This window comes from Platichthys flesus, chromosome 11, assembly GCF_949316205.1.
Source record: "Platichthys flesus chromosome 11, fPlaFle2.1, whole genome shotgun sequence".
Classification (NCBI taxonomy): Eukaryota; Metazoa; Chordata; class Actinopteri; order Pleuronectiformes; family Pleuronectidae; genus Platichthys; species Platichthys flesus.
This window is the reverse complement of record NC_084955.1, coordinates 9889131-9911975: the sequence shown is the minus strand read 5'-3', so window position 1 is coordinate 9911975 and position 22845 is coordinate 9889131. Positions and strand designations below refer to the sequence as shown.

At 40.5% G+C, this 22845-nt stretch overlaps 1 protein-coding gene across 1 annotated transcript in view; it reads right to left on the bottom strand.

Moving 5' to 3' along the window:
• The window catches only part of LOC133965188 (RNA-binding motif, single-stranded-interacting protein 3-like), a 120514-nt gene that overhangs the window by 12207 nt on the left and 85462 nt on the right, over window positions 1–22845 (bottom strand). Inside the window, exons 7-9 of the mRNA XM_062399617.1 lie at window positions 9666–9772; window positions 5254–5297; window positions 1429–1525 (exon numbers count right to left, since the gene is read on the bottom strand). Of these exons, the coding sequence (XP_062255601.1) occupies window positions 1429–1525; window positions 5254–5297; window positions 9666–9772 (248 nt within the window). The remainder of the gene's footprint in view (window positions 1–1428; window positions 1526–5253; window positions 5298–9665; window positions 9773–22845) is intronic.

Sequence of the window (22845 nt, the reverse complement as noted above, 5' to 3'; positions counted from 1 at the left end):
TTTAGAGTAATGTGAGTGCATGTGTGTGTCAGCTTATCTCCGTCTGTCTGTGGGGAGTAGAAGTAACACAAGGCAGGTTAACACCTCCTCCTCACAAAGCAGGATTTGATTCTGTCTCATGTCATTCAGATCAGGTGAAGATGTGTCTCTGCATTTGTCTCATTTACAGCAGTGCTTTGTATGTAGGGAAACATGAGGGGGAGGACCCCTCTCTCTTTCTCTTCTACAGGTTTTACAAACTGAGGATCAACTAAAGGGGCAAAATTACAGACATGTGTTGAGTAAAACATAATGGGGCATCTCACTACTAAATGTAGTTTCACTACCTTAACCCCGTCCTGCACTCTGATTGGCTGGAGTTGGAAGTTGCAGACTAGTTTTCGAGCACGTTGGAAATCTGATTGCATCTTCGAAAATTTCACACATAGAAACTGATGACTGCCAATCGAGCGCAGAGTGGGGGCCTTTGTCTGCGACTCGCAAATCTCGTCGGCTACTGGCCAATCCGGCTGAAAATGGGGTAGTGAGAACTCAGCTTTAAATTCAAGGGACCTGATGACTTCTCTTTCTTAACGTCTTTCTTGACCTAGAAGGAACGTTTGAAACTAGAAAGTCACACAGTAGAGTTCATACAATTTTTATTTTGATCGGAACCACGTCACCCACACTCACAAATATCCCAGATTTTTTTCATCCAGAACCTCGCAATGTTGAAGAACGTGCTCCTGTCATTAGATTCCTGGATGCAGGTCTGCTTCACAATTGAATGGGTTCTTTCCTGACCGCATGCGTATCCTTCCACCGAGTTTTACGGTAGTCCAATAACAAGCTTTTTTACGTAAACTTATTAACAAGAGTTCTTAACTTCACAGAAGATATAGCAGCTGTCGTTTAATCATTTTGTAGTTTTCAGCACCTCCAACGAAAAGATAACAAACATCTATCAGTATGTGTATCACCCATTGGTTCCTGCTGAATACAAATATAGGTTTGCATTGTATAAAAACAACCTTGTATGTATTAGCATCACTTCAACAGGAGCACAGAGTTGCTAACCTTACTGAAGATGCTAACAGTGTGCTAGCAGGTTGCAGTATATAACCGCGGGATGCTATTTTGGAGCTGTGTCGGACTGAGAGCATTAGTTGCTTTTGCTAAATCTGACAGCTAGGCAGGAAGTCAAGAAATATGGCAGACTCTGTAACTTTTGGGTGCTTTGTAATGTTGCCTTGGACCAGATTCAAGTAATTTGAAATTTAGCTGTAAAATGATCGATCCAAACACACAACTTCTATCTTTTCTTAGACAGTGAGCGTCCAAACTGCCTGTCGCCATCGGCACTGTTTGAAATGGTCGTCGTCTGGAGGAACGAGAAAATCTCCACAAGCCTGGACATAAACTAGAGGAGCTGAGACAGGATCCACCCACCTGATATGTGGAGACGGGAGAGGCAGCGATGAAGGGTGTGATCGATGTCTGTGCAATCATCCGATTGGTGGAGATGCTGTACGGTGAAGAGTAGAACCTATGGAAGGAAACAAGGAAATGTAATTGATTTGGAAAAAGCTAATTCATATAAATGGGATACAACTGATCCTAGGCAATCCAAAAAAGTATAATGTTGACAAAAATGTAACGTCAGTCAAAAGGCTCCTCTGCACACACGGCTTTAGCTCTCCAGAGATCGCCACGTGTAAAGGTGAAACTCAGCCTTTTGTACCTCTTTGTTTTTCAACCACCCAGTGCACTTTGAGATGCCGCTGAGAAAATGGATCAGACATCATCAAGGCTGTCTCAGGAACAATAAATATTGCAGTTTCACTCACAGTGCCACATCATCAAAGACGTCTCAAAATGAGACTTGACACTGCAGCGGAGTGCACATCATGTTACAAAGGAGTCTGCTCCGCTGCTATGCATAATAAGGAATTATCACCTTAATGTATGAGTGGGTGAAATGTTTCAGTATCACCTTTAATGCACACAAGCATATTGCACTTTGATGGGTAGGCTGCATCTCATATTTAACCTCTGCATTTAGTACTCTGTTTACTTCTCTATACCTTTGTTTGCCCTTCTGGTTTTGCTGTCTCTTTCTCTTGCTCTCTTTTTCCACCCCCCCCCCCCCAAACGCTGCAGTGGTAGAATGCTGTGGCTCACGGTGCTTTATTTATCATTGTGTACCTAGAGAGGACATGTTTCATCCGCCAGGCCGTGTTGCTGGGCCCGATCGATCCCCAAGTGTCTGTTGACTGAATAATGGAGCGAGGGAGGGGAGGGAGAGAGAGTGAAAGAAAGGAAGAGAGAGATAGAGGCAGAAGCAGAGAGAGATAGATACCCTCCCCTATCTCCTTCTAACAGCCATGATTGTATAAAAAGGCACTTGCCACAAATCAAGTGTTGCTTAATTGGGGGATAAAAGCACCAACATACACACAGTTGGTTTACTTAAAGGTTTCTCCAAACTACCACTTAAAAATATATGCAACGTCTTTATCTTATTTTTATTTCATTTGTGTGTTCTTTTCTATTATTTATATTATAATATACAACATTCAGTGATAAATTGGGGCTCAGCAAAACGCCAAAGACAGGAAAATGTACAGATGAATGGGTGCGACAAGAACCCATGTAGCTGTGAGGGTGGAATAGACCTACAGGTAAGTGGATGACCCTATGTTCTCAGATATGAATGGGTCTAGGTATAGGCCAAAGATGCAGTTGGTTTTTTATACTCTTGATTGAATTGAACATTAGTTGTCCATAAAGTGTAGAGGTTTAGGTCATGAGTGGCTTATACTCCCTAATTTTCAAAAATATAGCATTGTTAACTTATTTTGAAATAGACAAGTAAATCATTCGCAATATTAGTGTTATTATCATCAATTATAATTATAGTAAAATCTTTATTTGTATAGCACCTTTAATACAAGAAATGCAGCTCAAAGAGCTTTTTCCCCATAAGAGATTTTCTTATATTTCCCTTGACACCTTTGACCTCTGGCTTCTCTTCATGGTCCGAAGCTTTGCCTGTAAATGAAGCCTCCATGGAAACCACAAGTGTTCACCGTAACACAATCCTTCTGTATTGGCATTGTTTTCTTTGCCCTACTGCACATCTGCTTTATTGATACAATTCAACCATTGACATCACTTGAGTTGAACAGACTGGACAGGTATGGATCTAAGTTAGAGTGAGAACTGGAACATGTGATGATCACAAACAAGAAAGAAAAAAGTCCTTTACCGATCGGCTCTGTGGATCCATCTTTTTGACTGTACAATTAATGTATGACTCACATTAGAGATAGTGTATTATTGTCACTGATGAATACAAATGAGCAAATGCAACCAGGTTATTCAATATGGTTCTCTGATTGTGTTTATTGTATTTTTCATTAGAGTGATGTGTATTGAGAGAGAGAAATAGTAGGTAGAGGACAGATCCAAGGTTATTGATGGGGGCTATTAGCCTTGAGCAGCACGCTGTCAATAGGGACTCCAGCGCAGCTGTTTAAACAATACACTAAACATGTAATCGCGAAGAGAACATTAAGAGAGGATTGAATTTAAAACCTCTTTGTGAATCCCTGGTGTGACCTAGCCGCACTGTCAGGAGTTTGCCCTGAAAAATTAGCAAATGATTTAATGCCGACCTCTGTGAATTTTCAGCAGAGAGATGTGCGTGAATGGGCTAATATATACTGTGTGTGTCTGTGTCTGTGTGTGTGTGTGTGTGTGTGTGTGTGTGTGTGTTTGTGAGTGTGTGTGTGTGTGTGGGCAGGAGAGATGGAAGAAAGATATGAAGGCAGAGAAAGAGCAAAGAACATAGGCATGGTCGGAGGGAGAAACAAAAGGAAACAGGCAGACCAGAAAAGAGGTGAGAAATAGATTAAAAGAGCCTCAAATAGAGTAGACAGGCAACAAGCCAAAGCAGTCTGGCCAGTTGGGACACATGTTTCCAATGACATCAGATTGGCATCAGACACTAAACACCAGCCATCCTCGAGCTTGAAGAGACCAAACCTGTAATTGATTCATACCCTTCCCCTCTCCTTGGGCTGACTTTATTTTTGCCTTTGCCCTCCTCTTGACCCCCGCCTGGCTCTCTCTTTTTTTATTCAACTCCTTTTCTCCCCCTGCTTTGCGCCTCTCTAATTAGCTGCATTAGCATTTCGCAGTCATTTAGTGGTTCGCCGGAAGGAGCTCAGATGACCTCGGAAGAGAGGTCGGAGAGGGCTTAAGCACCGCCAGCGCACAGATGCTCGCGTGTGAGCATGCATTGATGCATGCACGCGCACGTGCACTGAGACACCAGGATAGACAAAAAGTAAAGCAGATGCTTGGAAATGGAGAGCGGGAATTGGAAGAAGAAATAGACTAAACAAGACAACAAGGCAAAGAAGGGAAGAAGGGAGGGAGAAAAACTGGTTGAACACAGTCAGAAAAAAATGCCACATGTCAGACAGGTCGAGGACAGGCTTAGAGGTGATATGAAGAAAGGGCAGGGATGTAACAATTCATGGAGCACAACAAGACAAGAGTAAAGAAGAAGGAGAAGAGGCAAAGTGGGGAAACAAAGAGGAAGGAGGACTGAGTAGACAAGGCGGAGGAGAAGAGAAGCACAGAGCTGGAGGGAAGCATCTCCTGGGATCGCATCACCAGCAGCATTCCTAGCAGACAGGACCGATCTCCAATTTCCCCCCTGAAACAGGCAGGCAGACACTCTGCTCTCTGCATTCACCCTGGGAGCACTGCAGATAGCCTCGGCTGATGAAAGTCTTACAGCGGCTCTGCAACACCACCCAAGTTCCCTGTCAGCAATCAAAACCTGTATGTCTGACAGCTTGTAATGCAAAGGTTGCATAAATACATGCTCAATCTGCGTCAGATGAGAGGGTGAGGACGAGAGCAGGACAGACAGAGAGAGAGAGAGAGAGAGAGAGAGAGAGAGAGAGAGAGAGAGTGTTTGTGTGTTTGTGTGTTTGTGTGTGTGTGCATATGTATACTACTCATTTGCACTGCTCTTGTAGATAAGCGTGCTGATGGTTGGCTGATGCACACGTGCATCTTTGCAGGTTTGCTCGATCATGTGTCAGTTTAGTAAAGTCTCATCTGCAGGTGCTGATGTCAGGACTTCAGCTTTTTTGGTATTTGCTTTACATATTTGACGAGGAGTGAGAATCTAAAAAGTTACGTTTGCACACGTTGCAGAAACAGCTTGTAACCCTGTGATGAAAACTGTCCACCTACCCGTTCTGCATCGCAGCAGGATCATACGTCAACGCCATGCCACTCTGGGAAAAGATAAACAAACCAGTCACAGGTTAAAATACTGGCATCTATTGGTGTTGTCAACTGAAATTAAAACACTGACATAGTAATACTGCATATGACTAATGGTCAGGCCAGTAAGGGTAATGAATTGAGATTGAAATTGAGAGAGGGAGACACTGGAGATGGAAAGTGTGATTCGTGATAAACACTGAGCACACAATTTGTCTTTAAATTCACAAGATATACAAAGAACTGCTAAATAAAGAACAATGGATGATGTCCTCTGTCGCCCAAAATTCCCAAATGAGTCTGTTAAAAGCACTTTAGAGTAAAATCATTGTGTGTGAGCTTGCGAGCCACTTCAAATTATGTGTCATGTTCAAAAATAAACACAGAAAAGTTATCACACAAAGGAAAAAGAGGGGCAACTGTTATTTTCTTGCATAGTAGATACTGTATGTAGCAACACAAAAAGTTACTGGCACAATGCACTTAGCTATGGAAAACAACAAAGTGCTCCTTTGTCTATTATTGGGAAAACCTTTTAAAAGTTTCATCACATCTATTTTTCGAAAAGATTCTGGTTTAAAAAAAATCATCAAAATATAAATTGACTTCATAATTATGCGCTGTCATCAAATAAACCAATGCTACAAACTTCTGTTTTCAAACCAAACACACAGAGAGAAACATAAATCCATACTGGGCCCCATGAAGGTGAAAGCCCGTCTGAGCTGAATATTTTAAATATCGTGTGAAATGAGTCAGTTACTCCCAACTGTGAACGCACGAAGGAGCAGAGAACAGACAATCGGAGGTAAATAAGGAAACATAAAAGTTTCTGGTTTGTTTTGAAATCATTCTTTCCCTGATGCATTCACGACAACACAGACATGTCCAGAGCGTTCAGGTGAGGGGAGGAGCATGTTTTGTTTACAGCACATCATCAACTGAACTTATTACAAAATGCTGTCTCGACATCTTTGTCTGTGTTTTCATTTTTGTGTCCATCGCGTGCTCGAAACGTCATCGTAACAACCTCTGGCTGACTTTGAATCCTGCAGAGGATCTCCTGCTGTGTCCTAACATCGGTTCTTTAGGACAATCCGGGGTGTTTTGACTCAGGGAATGGCCGGAGAAACGCTGAAGAAATGCAGGAGGCTCTCACTCAGATATTTGTGTGCTCACATACATCCCCTCTGGAGAATGTCCAGACGTTCTCCAGAGTTAATTGCAAGTCTGAAAGCAGCTTTTCTGAGCTGTTATATACACAGCCTGTAGTTGCCACAGCAGAAATCTATTAAGGAATTTAACACAGGCCATAAAGCTCTCCAGCTGCATAAAATCTGTATGAGAAGAAAGTCAGCACAAAGCTACACAAGTTAATTTTAGTTGTAGTCTCCTCCTCTCCATCAGATGTAGTATCTATCAAGTCCAGGCTCTATTCTCTATGACTATTTTCCTTCTGTGCCTCATTTCTTCTACCATGTGTGAAGTAATGAACATCTTCATCCACTTATAAACCATCAATTGTGTTATTTTAGTCATCTCATCTTTATTTTTCTCCTTCTCTGTCTGTCCCTCCGTCATCGGTCTCCCTCCTCTTATATCTGTAGCAATACAAAAGTCATTTGACTTGCTCTATATTCCACGCAAGGCCCTTCTCTCCAAATTGGCACATGAGTTGAAAGTGTGCCCTAATGCATAACTCTGCTGCGATGTTTGGTTTTCCCCCAAACACTGTTCCTTGCCAGGACGAGGGGAATATAAACTGCAGAAGCAATAAATAAAGAACTGCCAGAAATTTATGACATCAAATAGCCAAAAATAATCATTAAAAAGCCAAAGATTCATTCTCATACCAGCCCTCTAACAGAAATCAGATTGGAAGCATTTACATCACAAACAATAATTCTTTCCTTCACCTTGAGCAATATTTGTATTCACTGATGGGTCCTTGACAATTTATTGAATTATCTTTGGTCAAAAAATGATTCTGTGCCGGAGCTAGAAGAGATAAGCTCTATGAAGCATCTTGATGTTGCATCCTGTCGTCTAAGTTTCCTTCATCCTCAGCAAAAACCACATGTTTGCAGAGGGAAGCATGTAAGGACACCTTCAGGAGGCCACTGGACCAGAAACCTCAGTTTGACAGTTACAACTCACAGTTAGAGTCAATCAAACAACTACAAAGAAACGCAAAACAGTGACAGCGACACAGAACAGCTACAAAGAGTCACAAATCGAATCGACGACACAGACGACTTTAAAGAGCCTCACACAGGCTACAAAGAGAGACCGTCATACTAACAGATGGCTACAAAGAGACAGACAATTGTTAAAACAGATGCTTTAAAAGAGACACAAAAGGCTACAAAGAGATACAAAATGGCTAAAACAGAAGATTAAAAAAAGAGACAGAAAAGTCTAAAAGATGAAAAAGACACAAAAAGCCACGCAGATGGTTTCAAAAGAACATAAAACAGCAACTCGATTGTAAAGAGACACAAAATGTCAATTTTCTGACAATAGTAAAAGGTCACCTGTGACAATGCAAAGGGCTAAAAAGAGGAGGAAAACGGCAAAAAGATGTCTACAAGGACACAAAAATGCAAAAGTGATGACTACAAAGAGACAAAAAGGTTATAGAGACACAAAGAAACTACAAAGACTAACAGGAGATTTCAAAAGGACACATGACAGAGAAAGAAAATGATTGTAATGCCCCCCCCCCCTTAAAAAAAAAGTGACAACTACACACAGTGTGGGTGCACCCTCCTCTTCTTTGGGTGTCTAGGTCTTATGCAGGAGGGGTGAGGGGCCCACAACGGCTGTACCCAGGGGCCCACTGTCTCATAATCAAGGCCAAGGTCAGATTCATTTACGAGTGAGGGATTCTGGGAGATTAGGCTCGGCTGACTGAGTGTGTGGACGCGGTGAGGCCCCTCAGAGCACCTCCCCAGCCAGATGTGTCTATTAGTCTGCCTGGACTCTGAGACGTGGCGCTGACAAATGCAGAAACCTCCGAAGGGATGCTTTTCCTCTTCAACGCCAAGTGGGGCTTGTCAGGACTTGGGCCACTGACAAATGTGCGAGGTATCCCGCTGAAAGCACGTGTCATTTATTTTAAGTCCAGCTGACAATTCAGGACAGGACACCAGAAGGAATCACTAAACACGGAGGCCTCTAATGTTAAACTAAGCCGTGGGGAGATTTATTGGCTCTAAAGAAATGAAAGCTGCAGTCCGTGTCTGCAGCAAACACAAAAGTCAAACACACATGCACCGTGGCATCCTGTTTCTGTTGTGGCGGCTCTCGTTACGGCGCACAGTTGTTTCTGCCTGGTTCCATTTCATTTCACTTGACTACCCTTCTCTTTCCCAACCTCCATGTACTGCACATTGTTGTGAAACCATTTAAAACTGCAACCAGAGTGTGGGTGGCGACATTATTCTTCACTTTCACTTGTTCTTTGAATTAAAGCTTTGGTATCGGCACCAACAACGTCTGAACTCACGGCATTGTGCAACACTCAGTCTGCTTTCAGTCTGGTACAACAAGGTTTTCTTTTCTCCCGCGAATGACAAGCTGGAAGTGCGAGTTTCGACAAAAGGAAACATAACGTGGCATTGGGGTCTTGCAAAATAACCGTACATTTTAAATTTAATAACTTTTGTATATTCCAGCTTTCATACTGTCAGCAGCATCTCTAATTCAGCCTTCAGTATGCTATTTGGATATGAAAGCTGATAATGACCCCGCAGGGGGGCCTGTCAAGCTTTTCAGATTTTATAATCAGGAAGTGATGTCAAAGGGAACATCAGCTAGATATTTAAAATGTATGAGAAAGGTGACTTTTTGGACTTTCTGTGAAGCAGCTGCCGACACTGCTGTGGAACGCTCCAATGCAATCCATTGTAGTTATTGCAACAGCATTTCTATTATGATATAATTGCTGTTATGCTTTTGCTAGAAAGTTGAGCAGGAAAAAGGCTTGAAAGAAGTTTGTGGAAATGCTCTACTCATCCTTTTGATTAAGTTAGAACAACATAACTTTTGGGTTTCGTTAACTATTTCCTCTTGAACATCCACTCTCAGAAGACACATTGCACTCATTCTGATTGGGAGAGGCGAGGGGCTATTGTTGATTAAAGACATGTCTGCTGCAGCATAATTCTGTCTGAGGAAAAATCTATGCTGCTTTCTTTTGTAGTGGCTGAGGGTAAAAATGATTTCGTGCAACACTGGCTGAAGGACATGGTTCTTGTGTTACAATGGCCCCCTCCACTTATGATTTAATAATATCTTGCAGCGGCTGATGAAGGTAGACTTCTACGAAGGGTACTGTTGAGCCGGTATTGATGATCAAATAAACTTGTAAGCCTTACCTCTCCATCCCGTGTCCACGGTCGGCCATTCTGGGGATACTTGACCTGGGTCTGCCTCTTTTTTTGGCCTCCATCAGCGAACTTGCACAGCAACGGCTCTGCTGGGGCTACAGAGTGAGTCCGCCAAAAAGAAAGAGAGAGAGAGAGAGAGAGAGAGAGAGAGAGAGAGAGAGAGAGAGAGAGAGAGAGAGAGACAAGGACAAACAGCAATGGATTAATCGTCTTAATAGCAGGAAAAAGTGAAATTCCATGCATTGGGTTACAAGTAACATTTCTAAGATAAGACTTAAAGACGGGGCTTTTTGCGGTGGCTTAAACAGAAACATAACATAAATCACCTGGACCAGAAAACACATTAATCTCTTGTACCCTTAATCCAAACATCTAAACAACAGCAGTTATCGCACATCTCTACAATTCCTACAACCGCACTCCGACAAGAGCTGCCTTGATGTAGAAACGAAGCCAGGAGCTAATCATCAAAGCATGGCGAGCGTGGTTCAAACAACAAAACCAAGCAGGCATACTTAACACGCTAAATAACTCCACGGCTTGACCCCCGGGCGATAGGCTGGGGTTGTGATTGCTCCAAAGACAACATGGCCCTATTCTTGGACCAGAGAAAGAAGAAAGCCTTGATTACAAATAGGATTAGCTGAGTGTGACCTCCCATACAAAAGTTCACCAGAATTCCAACTGCAACTTGATAGACCTTAAATGCCCTACGGGCTTCTGAAACAGCAGGAAGTAGCTGGACTGGAGCAGGAGTCTCCAGAAAAAGTTTTTGTTCTGTATCAATTAATTTTATTCTGAGGGCATAGCTTTAGCATTTGTTAGAAAGAAAGAGATTGTGAATAATGGCTTGGGTTTTAAGGAAATGACTCAGGATGATTAAACAAACAATAAAAAGTCCAATCCTGACGGGTTGGGACACTTGATGGCTTATTAAGTTGTAGGAGGTCTGACATGCTAACCTTGAGCCATTCAACTAAATTTTTTAAAATGTCCAATCAGAAGCCTTTCATCAGGGATACTGTCATCTATTTCTTGTTTCCCACAGATTTCCACCACCTTCCGACCTGTAGAGGGGAACACAACCAAACATGCAGGAGGACCAACTTTGTGTGTTTGGTTTTGCATAAAAAAAAACTAAACATTGATATCATGGAAATCATGGCTGAGGAGGTTGAATTGTCGAATGTATTCGACAATGTGTTCAACATCCGCGAATGCCTCTCTCTCTCTCTCTCTCTCTCTCTCTCTCTCTCTCTCTCTCTCTCTCTCTCTCTCTCTCTCTCTCTCTCTCTCTCTCTCTCTCTCTCTCTCTCTCTCTCTCTCTCTCTCTCTCTCTCTCTCTCTCTCTCTCTCTCTCTCTCTCTCTCTCTCTCTCTCCAGGATTATTTGGGCAGATAATCAGAACCGATTAACCTCCAGTCGGGAACGCCCCTGCGATTATCCTCTAGTGTGCACCAGCCCTCAGGTACACCAGCCAATCATTTCATTTGGTCAGAATGAAATGATAAGTTGTGTTTATAACAGTCCTATGAGGACCACAGACAATTATTTTTCTCCCAGACATCTTTATTTATTTAAGAGGATTTTGACCTGCTGATGAGGGAACAAGTTTAGAAAATGTTATAATGTGACAATGTAGAGGGCAAATAATGTGTTTGTTAAAAAATATGAACAATGTCATGAGACTGATTAAGAAATGTATTGTATGTCTCCTTTTGATTTTAGTTTAAATCTTAGGAGTGAGCTACAAATAAATTAGATAATACTTGATTTGTCCACAAGCCTGAGATACTGAAACCAATGACGCACAGCATATCCTAATGACTGTATGTTAAAATACACTAAAATATCTTCTGTTCATGATCACAGTCAGTTTTCTTGAAAACACCTCTGGGCCCAGAAATTGAATAAGCCACCTACTTCTAATGCATTGCCTCTCACTTGTTACATCCACCAAGGCATGTTTGAGGCACTGACTCGCACTCTTGTTCTATTTAACTGGCAATGATTTCACACTGCGGATAAACTCCAACTCTGGAGCCTCATCACTGTATATAGCAAAGAAATAAAAAGATTCTTAGGTGACATGGAGCTCTGTGAACAAGCAAAAGTGATATCATCACGCTGGTACTGATCCACACATTATGAAGTCCAAAATAAACTACGCAATTACATCTCCTACTTGAGGAAAAATGTTTCTTCAGCTCTGTAAACTGAAAAATGAGAAGAGGAGTTCTCAGCGGAGAGAAGCATTCAGAGTCGAAGGTTGAAACAAGAGTTATTTGGAACGCCTGGGGCCTAGATGGTACTCCAAAGGTAAAAAGACGAACATTCACAGCGCCATGTGATTATGCTGCATTTAGCAGTACTTTGACATTACACATCACAGTCCGGGGCCCTGTTATCACCCTGTGCCATTGCTGATCATCTTTCTCAATGACTCCCCATTCTCTCTCGCTCTTTAATACACTCCGCTCCATGCATTCATATACAACTGGTAAACACTCATGCATGTATGTGTGATGTGTGGTCACCAGAAAATTCGGAGACACACTAAATAGCAGAGATTTACATTACAGAAAATGGGTGTTCTGAGGTGAATGCGGAAAAAATCAAACCACAGGAAGGGGAGAGTCATGAAACAGACACGGGTCCCTTGAGGGGGGCCATAAAAGCATGCAGCATCAAAAGATGTTAAAAAATATGTTGATTGTGATTTGAAATTATCACTATTTTTATCATGGACTAGAGGTCAAGGCATGGTGGAGCCGTGGGACCAAAATTCAATTACCAAAGCCTTTTTTATGCCTTCCTTCCATGGCGTTGTTCTTTCCATTTACAACTCTGACCTTTGTTCAGATGTAATGAATGGATGCAGGGGAGACAGACTGGAGAAGGGGAGGGAACGTCTGAGAGCAACGGCCTTCACGTAGCAACATGTTTCCCGGTAATTATATTTGCTTTAACACCATGGCAATTAAATGCATTGTTTTGTTTTTTTTGTGTTCACTTGCCATGTTGCTGCTGGCTTGTGCTCAACCAATCAGTGACGATCAGCACTGCAAACTCCACCAAAATAGTTCTTGCTCCTTTGGAAGGAGTGGGAGTTTTGAGGCCTCAGGCAAAAAGGGACCTGGGGGGCCTACATCGAACCAAACCCTAAGAAACACATGATACAGGATAAACATTCCAGTATTTATTCAAAGCTTTAAAATGGTTTCCACCCTTAGACCAGGGACTTTGTTACAACAGGAACTAAAGAGGAAACAAATTTAGACTGTTCTCCCTCCAGCTACACTATACTAAGTTTCTACTACTAAATTTGTTAGACTTTGGAAAAACCTCTGGTTATAAGTGGTCACAGTGTTGCAAATGTAAAAGCTATGAGTTGAGAAATGAACAGAAGACTATGATTGTCATCTAGAAAACTGTCATGAATTTTAATTTTTGATTTGGAGCAGGATTAGGTTCAAATTATGGTAAAAGATAGAGTTGAGGATTTAACTGTCAGGCTTAAGGGTTTTAAGTTAAATGTTCAATGATAATTGTGTGTCTGGGTGTGTGTGTGTGTGTGTGTGTCTGGGTTGACAAATGATTGCTTCTTCAAGTACGAGAAAATATGGGGACAGATGTGCACTCTTGATACACACTTGAAGGCGGCCTCTGTATTCTGCTGCTGTTACGTTCTCTAGTGTGACAAACAGAGAGAGACACACAGGCGATTGTTGACAACTTGTCAAGTCAGGACACTTTCTTCTCTGCTTCTGCTCTAAAGCACCGCACAAAGACAGAAGGGGCGCTCGCTCATCCGAAAGTAATTGATTATCCTTGGTATCTGAATGAAAAAGGATGTGTCTGTGTCCCAAATTAAAATATGTTATTTTTACTCATCTGGTTTATCAAATGGACAGTAAAAAGTCTGTGTTAGTTATTTTTTTATGGTTAGAATTAGCGGTGCAAAAATACTAAATAGGCGATCCTAAAAAATGAGTCCAGAAAAATGTCCCTTGATGTGATTGACAGCTGCTCAGAGATGATTTGACAAAATTAAGAACGGTACTTTATTCTCTGGTGTCCATCACATTAACACCCAATGCATGAAGCAGGCAACAGGATTTGCATCAAACTATTTTATTAGTTAAAGTTTTACACAAACTTATGTCTGAGACTGCTTTTTAAATATATATGTGCTTGTAAGTGAGTGTCAATACAGCTAAATGTCTTACAGTAGTACTTTTGTGTTGCAATTGTTAAGGTAACTTCAGAGGCGGAAGAAGAGGAGGATAAAGTCCATTCCCGACATAAGCCAATTTTGCAAAATTGTCAAAAATAAAGATTTCAATATGACACGAATGGTGAAGAATTGCAAATGGCTATTAATTGTAAAAGTGTTTGATAATGAGCAACGAAATCAACCTATTAAACCATTTTGTCTATTGATTCCTTTCATTAAAGCTCAATTGAGTCTTTATGTCTGGAATTTGTCTAAAAGTAAAAGAAAAGCTGAAATGATACAAAATGACTTTCAATAACTAGTGTGTAATACTACAGTACCATAGAAATATTCTAACAGCACTATGTGCATTTAATCATTTTATCTACATTATATTCTGGCTAAATTGAACAGACAAGTCTAAATTATATTTACTTCAGGTGATGCATACAATAAAACCCTCCTGCTATACACTCTTCAGTTCACCTTATACTCATTCACAACCACAGTGAAAGGCCATAAATACTGATGATGAAATTGACAATAATGAATATTATTTATTATTAAAAGGCAAACTTAGTTGCCACATAATTAGGAAGAAACAACAGCCATAAAACATCCGCGGACAAGATTCCCTGTAGAAAAATGGCTCAAACTGGTGCATGGAATGAATTATTTAGCTTGCTTTCACAGCTACATTACTGCAATCTGTTGCAAGTCACAAGAGGGCTCTAAAAGGAGGAACATTTTTAATTGTCAGTTTGACCCCTGCTGATATCACTCCGGCGTCCCTGTAACACAAAGTGATGATTTCGTGATGAATTTGGGTGCAGCTGCGTCTCCCCCCTCCATACCTTTGGGTATGTAGAGTTAATTAAAATTGTCCAAACCAACTATTTCAATGTCTAAAGAGTTCAGAGAGATGTGCATTCTTAAGTACGCAGGACACAGAGATGAGTAAATCAAATTAAACCTGAATCGCTAACTATTGCTAACAATTGCTGGAGTCATAACAAATCCCAAAGCAGTGTTTTTCTTCCCAGAGTCGTAAAAGGTGGGGAGAGGGATTTTATACATTGTGACAAAGCTAAATGCTGCTTCTTAGTTTGCAGAGGGAACTCCTACACAGTGCAGAACACTCCTCAGGTCTCTGAGGCAGAACTGGCTCCTTAGGGGATCACATTATGGAAATTGACCATAAATAGTCAGTGTGTATAGGTCACACCGAGAAGAGAAAAAGCTTCCGACCAGTGACTGTGTTCCCACTGTTATTCTCATTTTGATCATAGAAGGGGGAAAAAATCTGTTAGTGATGCGTTGAGAAACAGGTGATTTTCAAGGATATATGGATCTTTTAATACTTTCTCATTGGTTTCCAAGACTTTGAGGTGTGGCATTGGGGTGTTCCTAGTGTTTGGTCCATGTATTGCTTTGTAGATCTACGTGAGAACAAATCATTAATAAGGTAAAACATTTTAGAATCAGTATTCAAAGTGAAACTGTGTTTCTTTTTTATTTTGCTTTGCTGTACAAGGTGCTTCATCCCTATGAAAATGTGTGAAGTGAAATACTGTTAAACGAAACAGACCCACCCACACACTGAGCTACTATGTGGTGTGCGTCCCTGCATGTGTCTCCCAGTAGTCACTGCTGCTAAACAACAAAGGAAAGTAATTGAAGTGAACAGACAGCACATTGTCGGACAAAACAGACGCCTGGTTTGTTTTTAAAACTGTAGACTGTTAAGATTTATTAACCCTCATTCCCTCATGCTGATTTACCTTGTTAATCTATTTATTAAAATGTTATTCCTTTTCAGATTTAATAATAACTCTGGTTTTAGTGTTTTCTTTCCGTTAGTTGGAGAAAAAAACCATTGTGACCTCTGTATGCTACAAGAACAGCAAGAGAAATAAGACATACAAAGTGTGTGGACCACAAAACATGTCAATAAAATGACAGAGATGGGCAGAGAATGATGTGTCTGAATGTGTGTGTACAGGTGGACAAAAAGAACTGGAGCTTTAGTGATTTGAAGCACACTTATTGAAGTGTGGTGTTTTGTGTTTAACTGACACGACACGACATGCACCAGGTAGCATGGCTTTGTACTGTGGAGAGTGGAGCACACACTGTTACCACTCATTGGAGCTGTGGGATAGAGCAAACCACAGTAGGGCAGCACAGAGACCGTTAAAACTCCAGCAGAGAAAATAAACATATCCATCTCGCCTCTGGTATGAGGTGCACAGCAGAAGAAACGAGATGAAAAGAAATATAGGGGGGCGATGGGGGACAGATTATTCTAAATGCACCTTGTTAAATTTAGAAGATAAACAATATACTGTAGATAAAGTTGATGCTGCTAGTATTAATACCATAATGATATAGTAATACCACGTCTGACACACACACGTAAACAAAACAATCAATTTCAAGCTGTAGGTAGACGCAGCCCAAGTAGGTGATGACAACAGAAGTGAATTGGCTCCCTTAATTGCAATTAAAAACCCAAAGTAGGGCTGATTATCAGCATGAAGTTCTCATTATTATTTATTTTGAGTTTAACGGCTCACTTTTGCTCCTGAGTAAAGGCTGCAGTGCGGAGAATCACAAACACTTGCAGAAGAGCAAAATATTTTACAAATCTCATGCATGAGCTTTATATTGATTCATATTGGACTTAATTTATATTGGTATTGGTATTACTGAAAATGAAATTGCCATAATTCTGCCTACATTGATAATGGTTTTATTACCCAGCTCTAACTAAACCAAACCTGATCAAACGTTTATAATGTAACAAAGACAAGAAACATGAAACGAACGTGGAAACAGCCTAAGACTGTTGGTAAAAAGACACCGTCAGCTCATAATGGCTCAATGGTTTTGGCCCAGTCCTTCAAATGGGACAATTCTCATTTAAAATAAAACCCAATCCATTAGCAAGCAACATGGGAAATCATTCAGTTGGAAATTGGGATCTAATCCTCAAATGTGACAAAATAAGGAATCCCTTAGCTGAGCTTAAGGATATTCAATCCTTCTCCATTGTAAATATTTTATATTATTTTTGTTTAAAAGCCATGGGACAGAACAATATGCACTCTGGAGGGTTACTAACTTCAAATGAGTTGAAGCAAACATAAATGTAAAAATATATATTAGAAAATATTCATTCGAGTTGCTAGCAGCAGTTTATATCATTAAAGTTTCAACAGATGTATACCCTGCAATAAACAAAACTGTAAGGACACTGAGCTGAGACAGAGAAGTGAGCTTTAGAAGATATTTACTCTTTTTTAAGGTTAAAAGAAAACTGATGGTCTCTAACAAGCACATTCTCTCACAGTATCCCCAGGGTAGAGGAAGTTTACTACTTTCACTACATTGGCTTATTATAAACCTAAAACAGCACATACGGAATTGGCTGGGAGACCAACAGGAGAAGAATACACTGATGAAACAACACATTTAATAAATTAATCCCCCAAATGTCTTTCAGAAAACGATGGCATAGATCTTATTTGGTTAGGTCTCCAAAGCATTGCATCTTAACACCCATAGCTGTGATTGAATGTTAAATAAGTGGCTCCAAATAACATATGTAAGCTCACTACGGGTCTGACAGTGCAGTACTGCCACATAATTACACAATCTTTTTTCTCAGTGCAGCCGTATTCAATTTCTTCCTATTATCAAGGACATTGAATAAAATGCATTTCCCATTTATCAAAGTATTGAACCACTTGAATAGAGGCAATGAATAGGAGCTCAATGCCTCAAGATCACACCAAGCGCATAACACTGTACATATTTTGAAAAGCCTCATGATTATTATTGAATCTACTTAGAGTGATGCACCGTCTCTGAGATCTGGACTCGTTAGGTTCTTTTCCTCCAGTGAGGGAGAGAGACAACCAGAGGTTGGACAAAAAAAGTAGAAGAGGGATGGAAAAAGAGAGGAGGCATGACAAGAGGGTGAAGGAGAAATGGCATGGGAGCAATGGAGACGAATGGGGGACAGAAGTGGTGGCGTGAGAAAGAGGATAAATGGAGGGGAGAGGACAAAGAAACAGCATGTACAGAAACAAGGGCATATCAGAAGTGCAGAGGGCGGGAAATTTGTAACTTTTTTGTGTTGAATTCTTTACTTCTTTAAAATTTGCTGAGACACTTTTGTTAAGAAATTACGTCAGCGAATTAAAGCCAATTCATCTGCGTGATTTTCAAAGGTGTGTCATAGATTCTCAAAAAAACCAGGGATTTATTTTCAGTTTTGTTATTGTCTAATTACTTTTTTCATTTTAAAATACAACTATGTTCTTCTATTATTAAAACATTATTTTTGAAATCTCATATTTTCTCTACAATATGGCCGTAATACCACAAATACTATGAGGACTTGCTGTGTTGCTGCTATTGTGACAAAACAAGATACTAAAAGAGAAACCCAGTCATCTCAGGTTGAATGTATTATGTGTTGCATGAGGCTTTTATAACTGACAGACAAAACAAAACTGTCTGAGGCACCCGCCAGACTGTGAAGGTACATAGTGACACCTTGGGGATTAAAACCAATACAAAACTCAAAATGTACAAAATGGGAACAATTATAAAAAGAAAATGAAGAATTTGAATTCCTTAAAAAAATTAATACTAATAACCTTGTATCGATTTGACCATTCAGTGAGGTTTGTTAGTGCTGTTGTGAAGGTTTCCAGTCAAACCTAATAACTGCTTCCAAACCAACACAGGGGTTTCTAGTAGTATATACATGTACGTGGTTTTTGTGTGAAATCAAAGGCTTAACTAATGTTATACTATCTGTGGATCATTAGTTTATAAATATTATTTTCTAGGCAATCTGTATAAATGTAGAGCCTACAGGCCTACAGTCAAGATTAGGTAACTTTTTTTTTTTTCTACCTGTGCATATTACTAAGTGTGCGTAAGGATTTCTCTTAAATAAGACACTCCCCGGAGTGTGTGTCCTATACTCCAAGAATCTCAGCCATTCCTCAATAAAAGACAACACACTGTCCTCCTTGAATATTATGGTGCAAAAAACAAGGTCCAGTTCCTCCAATAATAATATTAATAATCAGTTATTTCTGCATCAGCTCTTTGTGAATACCATGGAATATTGTTTCATTGAGCGAAGTTGTCCAATGAGTTTGTTAACTGTCAGCTCATATAACAGCTTGAAAGACAACGATATATCTATTTTCCCCCGCTTGGCCTGAACCAAATGAACTGAAGTGCAGGTGTGAAAACACCCATAGATCTGGGAGGTTTAATACATCAAGCAGTGACATGAAGTGACATGGTCATGATGAAGCTGTACACGATAAATGCTCTCTCTGGTTGGATAGAGGCGGCCTCCCACTGGAGCTGAGTCTCTCCCCTCACTGCCTGTCAGCAAAACATTATCGAACGATGGCCAATGAGATGACAGAGTTACAACATATAGTAAATACACACCGAGCGCGACTCCATTTAACCATTGGAGTGGAATGTCGAATATGCAGGATCATCGGCTCACTGCAAGTGATGAGACATTAAATAGAGTAAAGATGTTACAATCACGTTTTATCCACGGACCCCTCAAGCCGTTGATTCACTGCAAAGACCTGATGAAATGATCCTAATCAAGCTGTGTTGTGATCATATAGTATAACCTTACAAACACCATAACATTGATTGAAGTCAGACTACATTCCTGCTCTTGTGTAAATAAAATATAAACATTTAGAGAATCAAGTCTACACCTAATCTAGTAGCTCTATCTCTATGAAGAGACCCACTGGGAGGAGCAGAGCGCTGTGGATCATGGATTTCCTGTTAACTGGGGCTGATGGAAGCCCTGGTCATGTGATCAATGCCTGGATTAATCTTGAGGCTGGGGAGGCAAATATTACTGTTGCCTGTCTATTCATCAGCTCGATGGACGGATTGCGGAATTAATAAATCAGACGGCGGAAAATAGACAAGCACCCAGACATTGAGTTTGTTACTTCTACTAACTGCTCCTGCATGGTAGATTCAACGCTTTACAACAGCAGTTCCTTGTGGTGTTTTTATAAAACAAGGACTATGAACAAAACAAAGCTCAAAGGCCTGTTTCTACAACAGCTAAGTGACACAGAAAACCAGTGAAATAAACCAGCAGAATCTGGCTTTAGAGACGCATTTTGACTTTAGATTGGTGAGCATAGTGTGTATGTGTGGTTTGTGGATCAGTTCACAGAGGATCGGGCCAGGCCACATTCTCCCTATTTCATTGGTTGGTGAACCCAGAGCGACTTAAGAGGTCAACATATAGTATGCTCTCTCCCATACACACATAAACAGACATACAGAGGAGAAAGGAGAAGATGGAGAACCCTGACAAAGAAAAATAATGCATTTTCCTTCAATGTAGAGGTCAGCGACTTGGCGGCTGCAGAGGGAGGGAGCGTATCTATGTTTGTGTGTGTGGTGTTAAGTTTAAACCTGTTTCAAATAGGTTTTTTTTGCACCACAAGCAATAAATACTGTAAACAATGATGTTTTTCTGCAGAAAGCTGCCACAAATCCAGAAGGTATGAACAAATGAACAGTGATTTGATGTCTTGTTTCTTGTCTGTCACCTGACAACAAAACAGTGTTCACTCTGAAGTTTATAGCTGTCAAATGCTGAAATAAGTCATCTAGGATTGACGTTTGGTGCCGGTCATATAGTGTGTGGTGTTCTCACTGCAAAACAGCTGCTGCCTGGATGATGGAGGAGGATGAGGGAACAAGAGCTCTGAGACTGAAAAACAACAAGTCTGCTGAAAATCTGAGGAGGTGATATTTCTCTGACTTATCAACTCTATGATTTACACACTTTATGATCACACAATCATCTGAACTATTGCTAATATGTAAATATTAATAGAAGCAGCTTTAGTATGAAGGAGGTCAATTCAGTCCTCCTAGCTTTCAACTTTCAACACTGAGGTCTTAGACATTCTTTACAAAGTCCACCAAAAAGGTTTTCAGTTTCAACCAGAATACACTCAGTTAGCACACACACACACACACACACACACACACACACATGCACAAAAGAAGCAGTGACTGCTCTAATGATGCATCATTCACATGCTATCAAATTACAAAGCTATACCTCACAGTTAATAGAAATACAGCAGATGTGTGTGTGTGTGTGTGTGTGTGTGTGTGTGGGGGGGGGGGGGGGGTTCTTACGTGCGGATGAAAAACTGTGTCGCCCACCATGCTTTACCTCACAAATCATGCTGCCAGGGCACTGGGCACAGCTCTCTATGCATGAGCTTGATTTCCTCAGTGTGACACACTCTTCTCTCTTTCTCTATCTGATCCCTCTCTATCTCCATATCTTCTCTCTCATTCTGTCACTTTTAGTTTGGTTCCCACCTCAGCTCTTTTTTTTCTCCCTCTACCACCTTGTCCTTACTCTGTTATTTCACATTTTTTAATCTTTCTCTCTATCCAGTACATGCCATTCTTTTTTACACCCACACACTCCTCATCCTCCTTTTCCTTCTCTTCTCTTTTTCTTTCTACACTACACCCTTTCCCCTGCTCTCATCCACTCCTTCTTTAAAGTCTTTGCTGTTTACTTTGGTGGACAATCCAAGAGAGATTATTTGCTTAAAGGGTTGTTTGTCTGTGTATGACCATGTGTCTTGTGCGTGCTTCTCAATCCCTGTCTTGTTAAATGCAGGAATTAATCACTAAGACCTTCCTAATAACAAAGTCAAGGTAGTCTAAGGCAGATATGTCCTGATGTGAGAGGTGAATATCAAAACAAAGATAGTGTGAATGCATCTACGTGCAAAGGAAAACCCACATAGAAAGAAATTCATAATTCTGGATGTTGGACCTACATAGCAACAGAAGTGTGTCGTGTTTGGAATCAAGTAACGTTGTCATTCAGTGCTTGGTCTGATTGTAAGACCTGATTTTATATTTACTGCTTATAAACTAGCAAATCAGGAAAATTTTGCAAAGTTAAGACCATAATAGAGATGATCTGTTTTAAGATTTTAGTGAAAAAAAATGATCTAAGTTTTATATTGACAATATATTTTGTCAGTGAAAATTATGGTAGTATTTTCCTTAATTATGGATGGTGGACAACTGTTTACATTAAGTGCAGACGTCAGAACAAAATACCAGTGATTATTAAGTGCATGCATTTGGCATCAGTAGATGTTAGCATTTTCTGATGTGATTATTTTGATGCCCTCCACATCAATGCAATCAAGATCAAGTAAATGTCTTTATTTTTATTAAACTAAAGTCTTATCAAAGCCCAATTTAAGTTACGTATAGGGGAACAGATGGAGCCTACGATTTGTCCTCTGCATTAATTTCATCCGTATTTATGCATTTTGCATGACGCAATAGTAGCAATACAGCATAAAATCGTGGGGAGGCAGTGTAGCAAACAGCTCAAGCCAGACAATCCTTAGAAATTTCCACGACTGAACATTTGAGGAAAGAATAAAGACTGAAGAACAAACTAAAGGCATCTATATGATGTTACTTGACCCATAATCATGTTTGTTGTCAGAAACTCTTGACTCTGCGTTGCCCTCTGGAGGATGTACTTAATAAAAACAAGCCAATGGCAAGGACAGATAGAAGTACGTGGGCGGTGATGGTTACATCATTTGAAACCAACGTATCTCTTTTTGTATGTAAAGGTGGAATAAACAAGCCTCTAGGTTGAAAAAGTTTCAATTCCTCTATAGCAGAAATGAAACACTAGCTGCAAGCTGTCCACCTCATCATAGTGAGAACCTAACCCCACGCTTCCAAACATAGCGGATACCTGACATGTTGCTTTTTCTGCCACAACACGAAAACCTCAGAACTTACTGGTGGTGATTCAAAGGTTGGCGGCCAGCTGAGCTCAGGGTCAGAAAATCAGACCTTTGA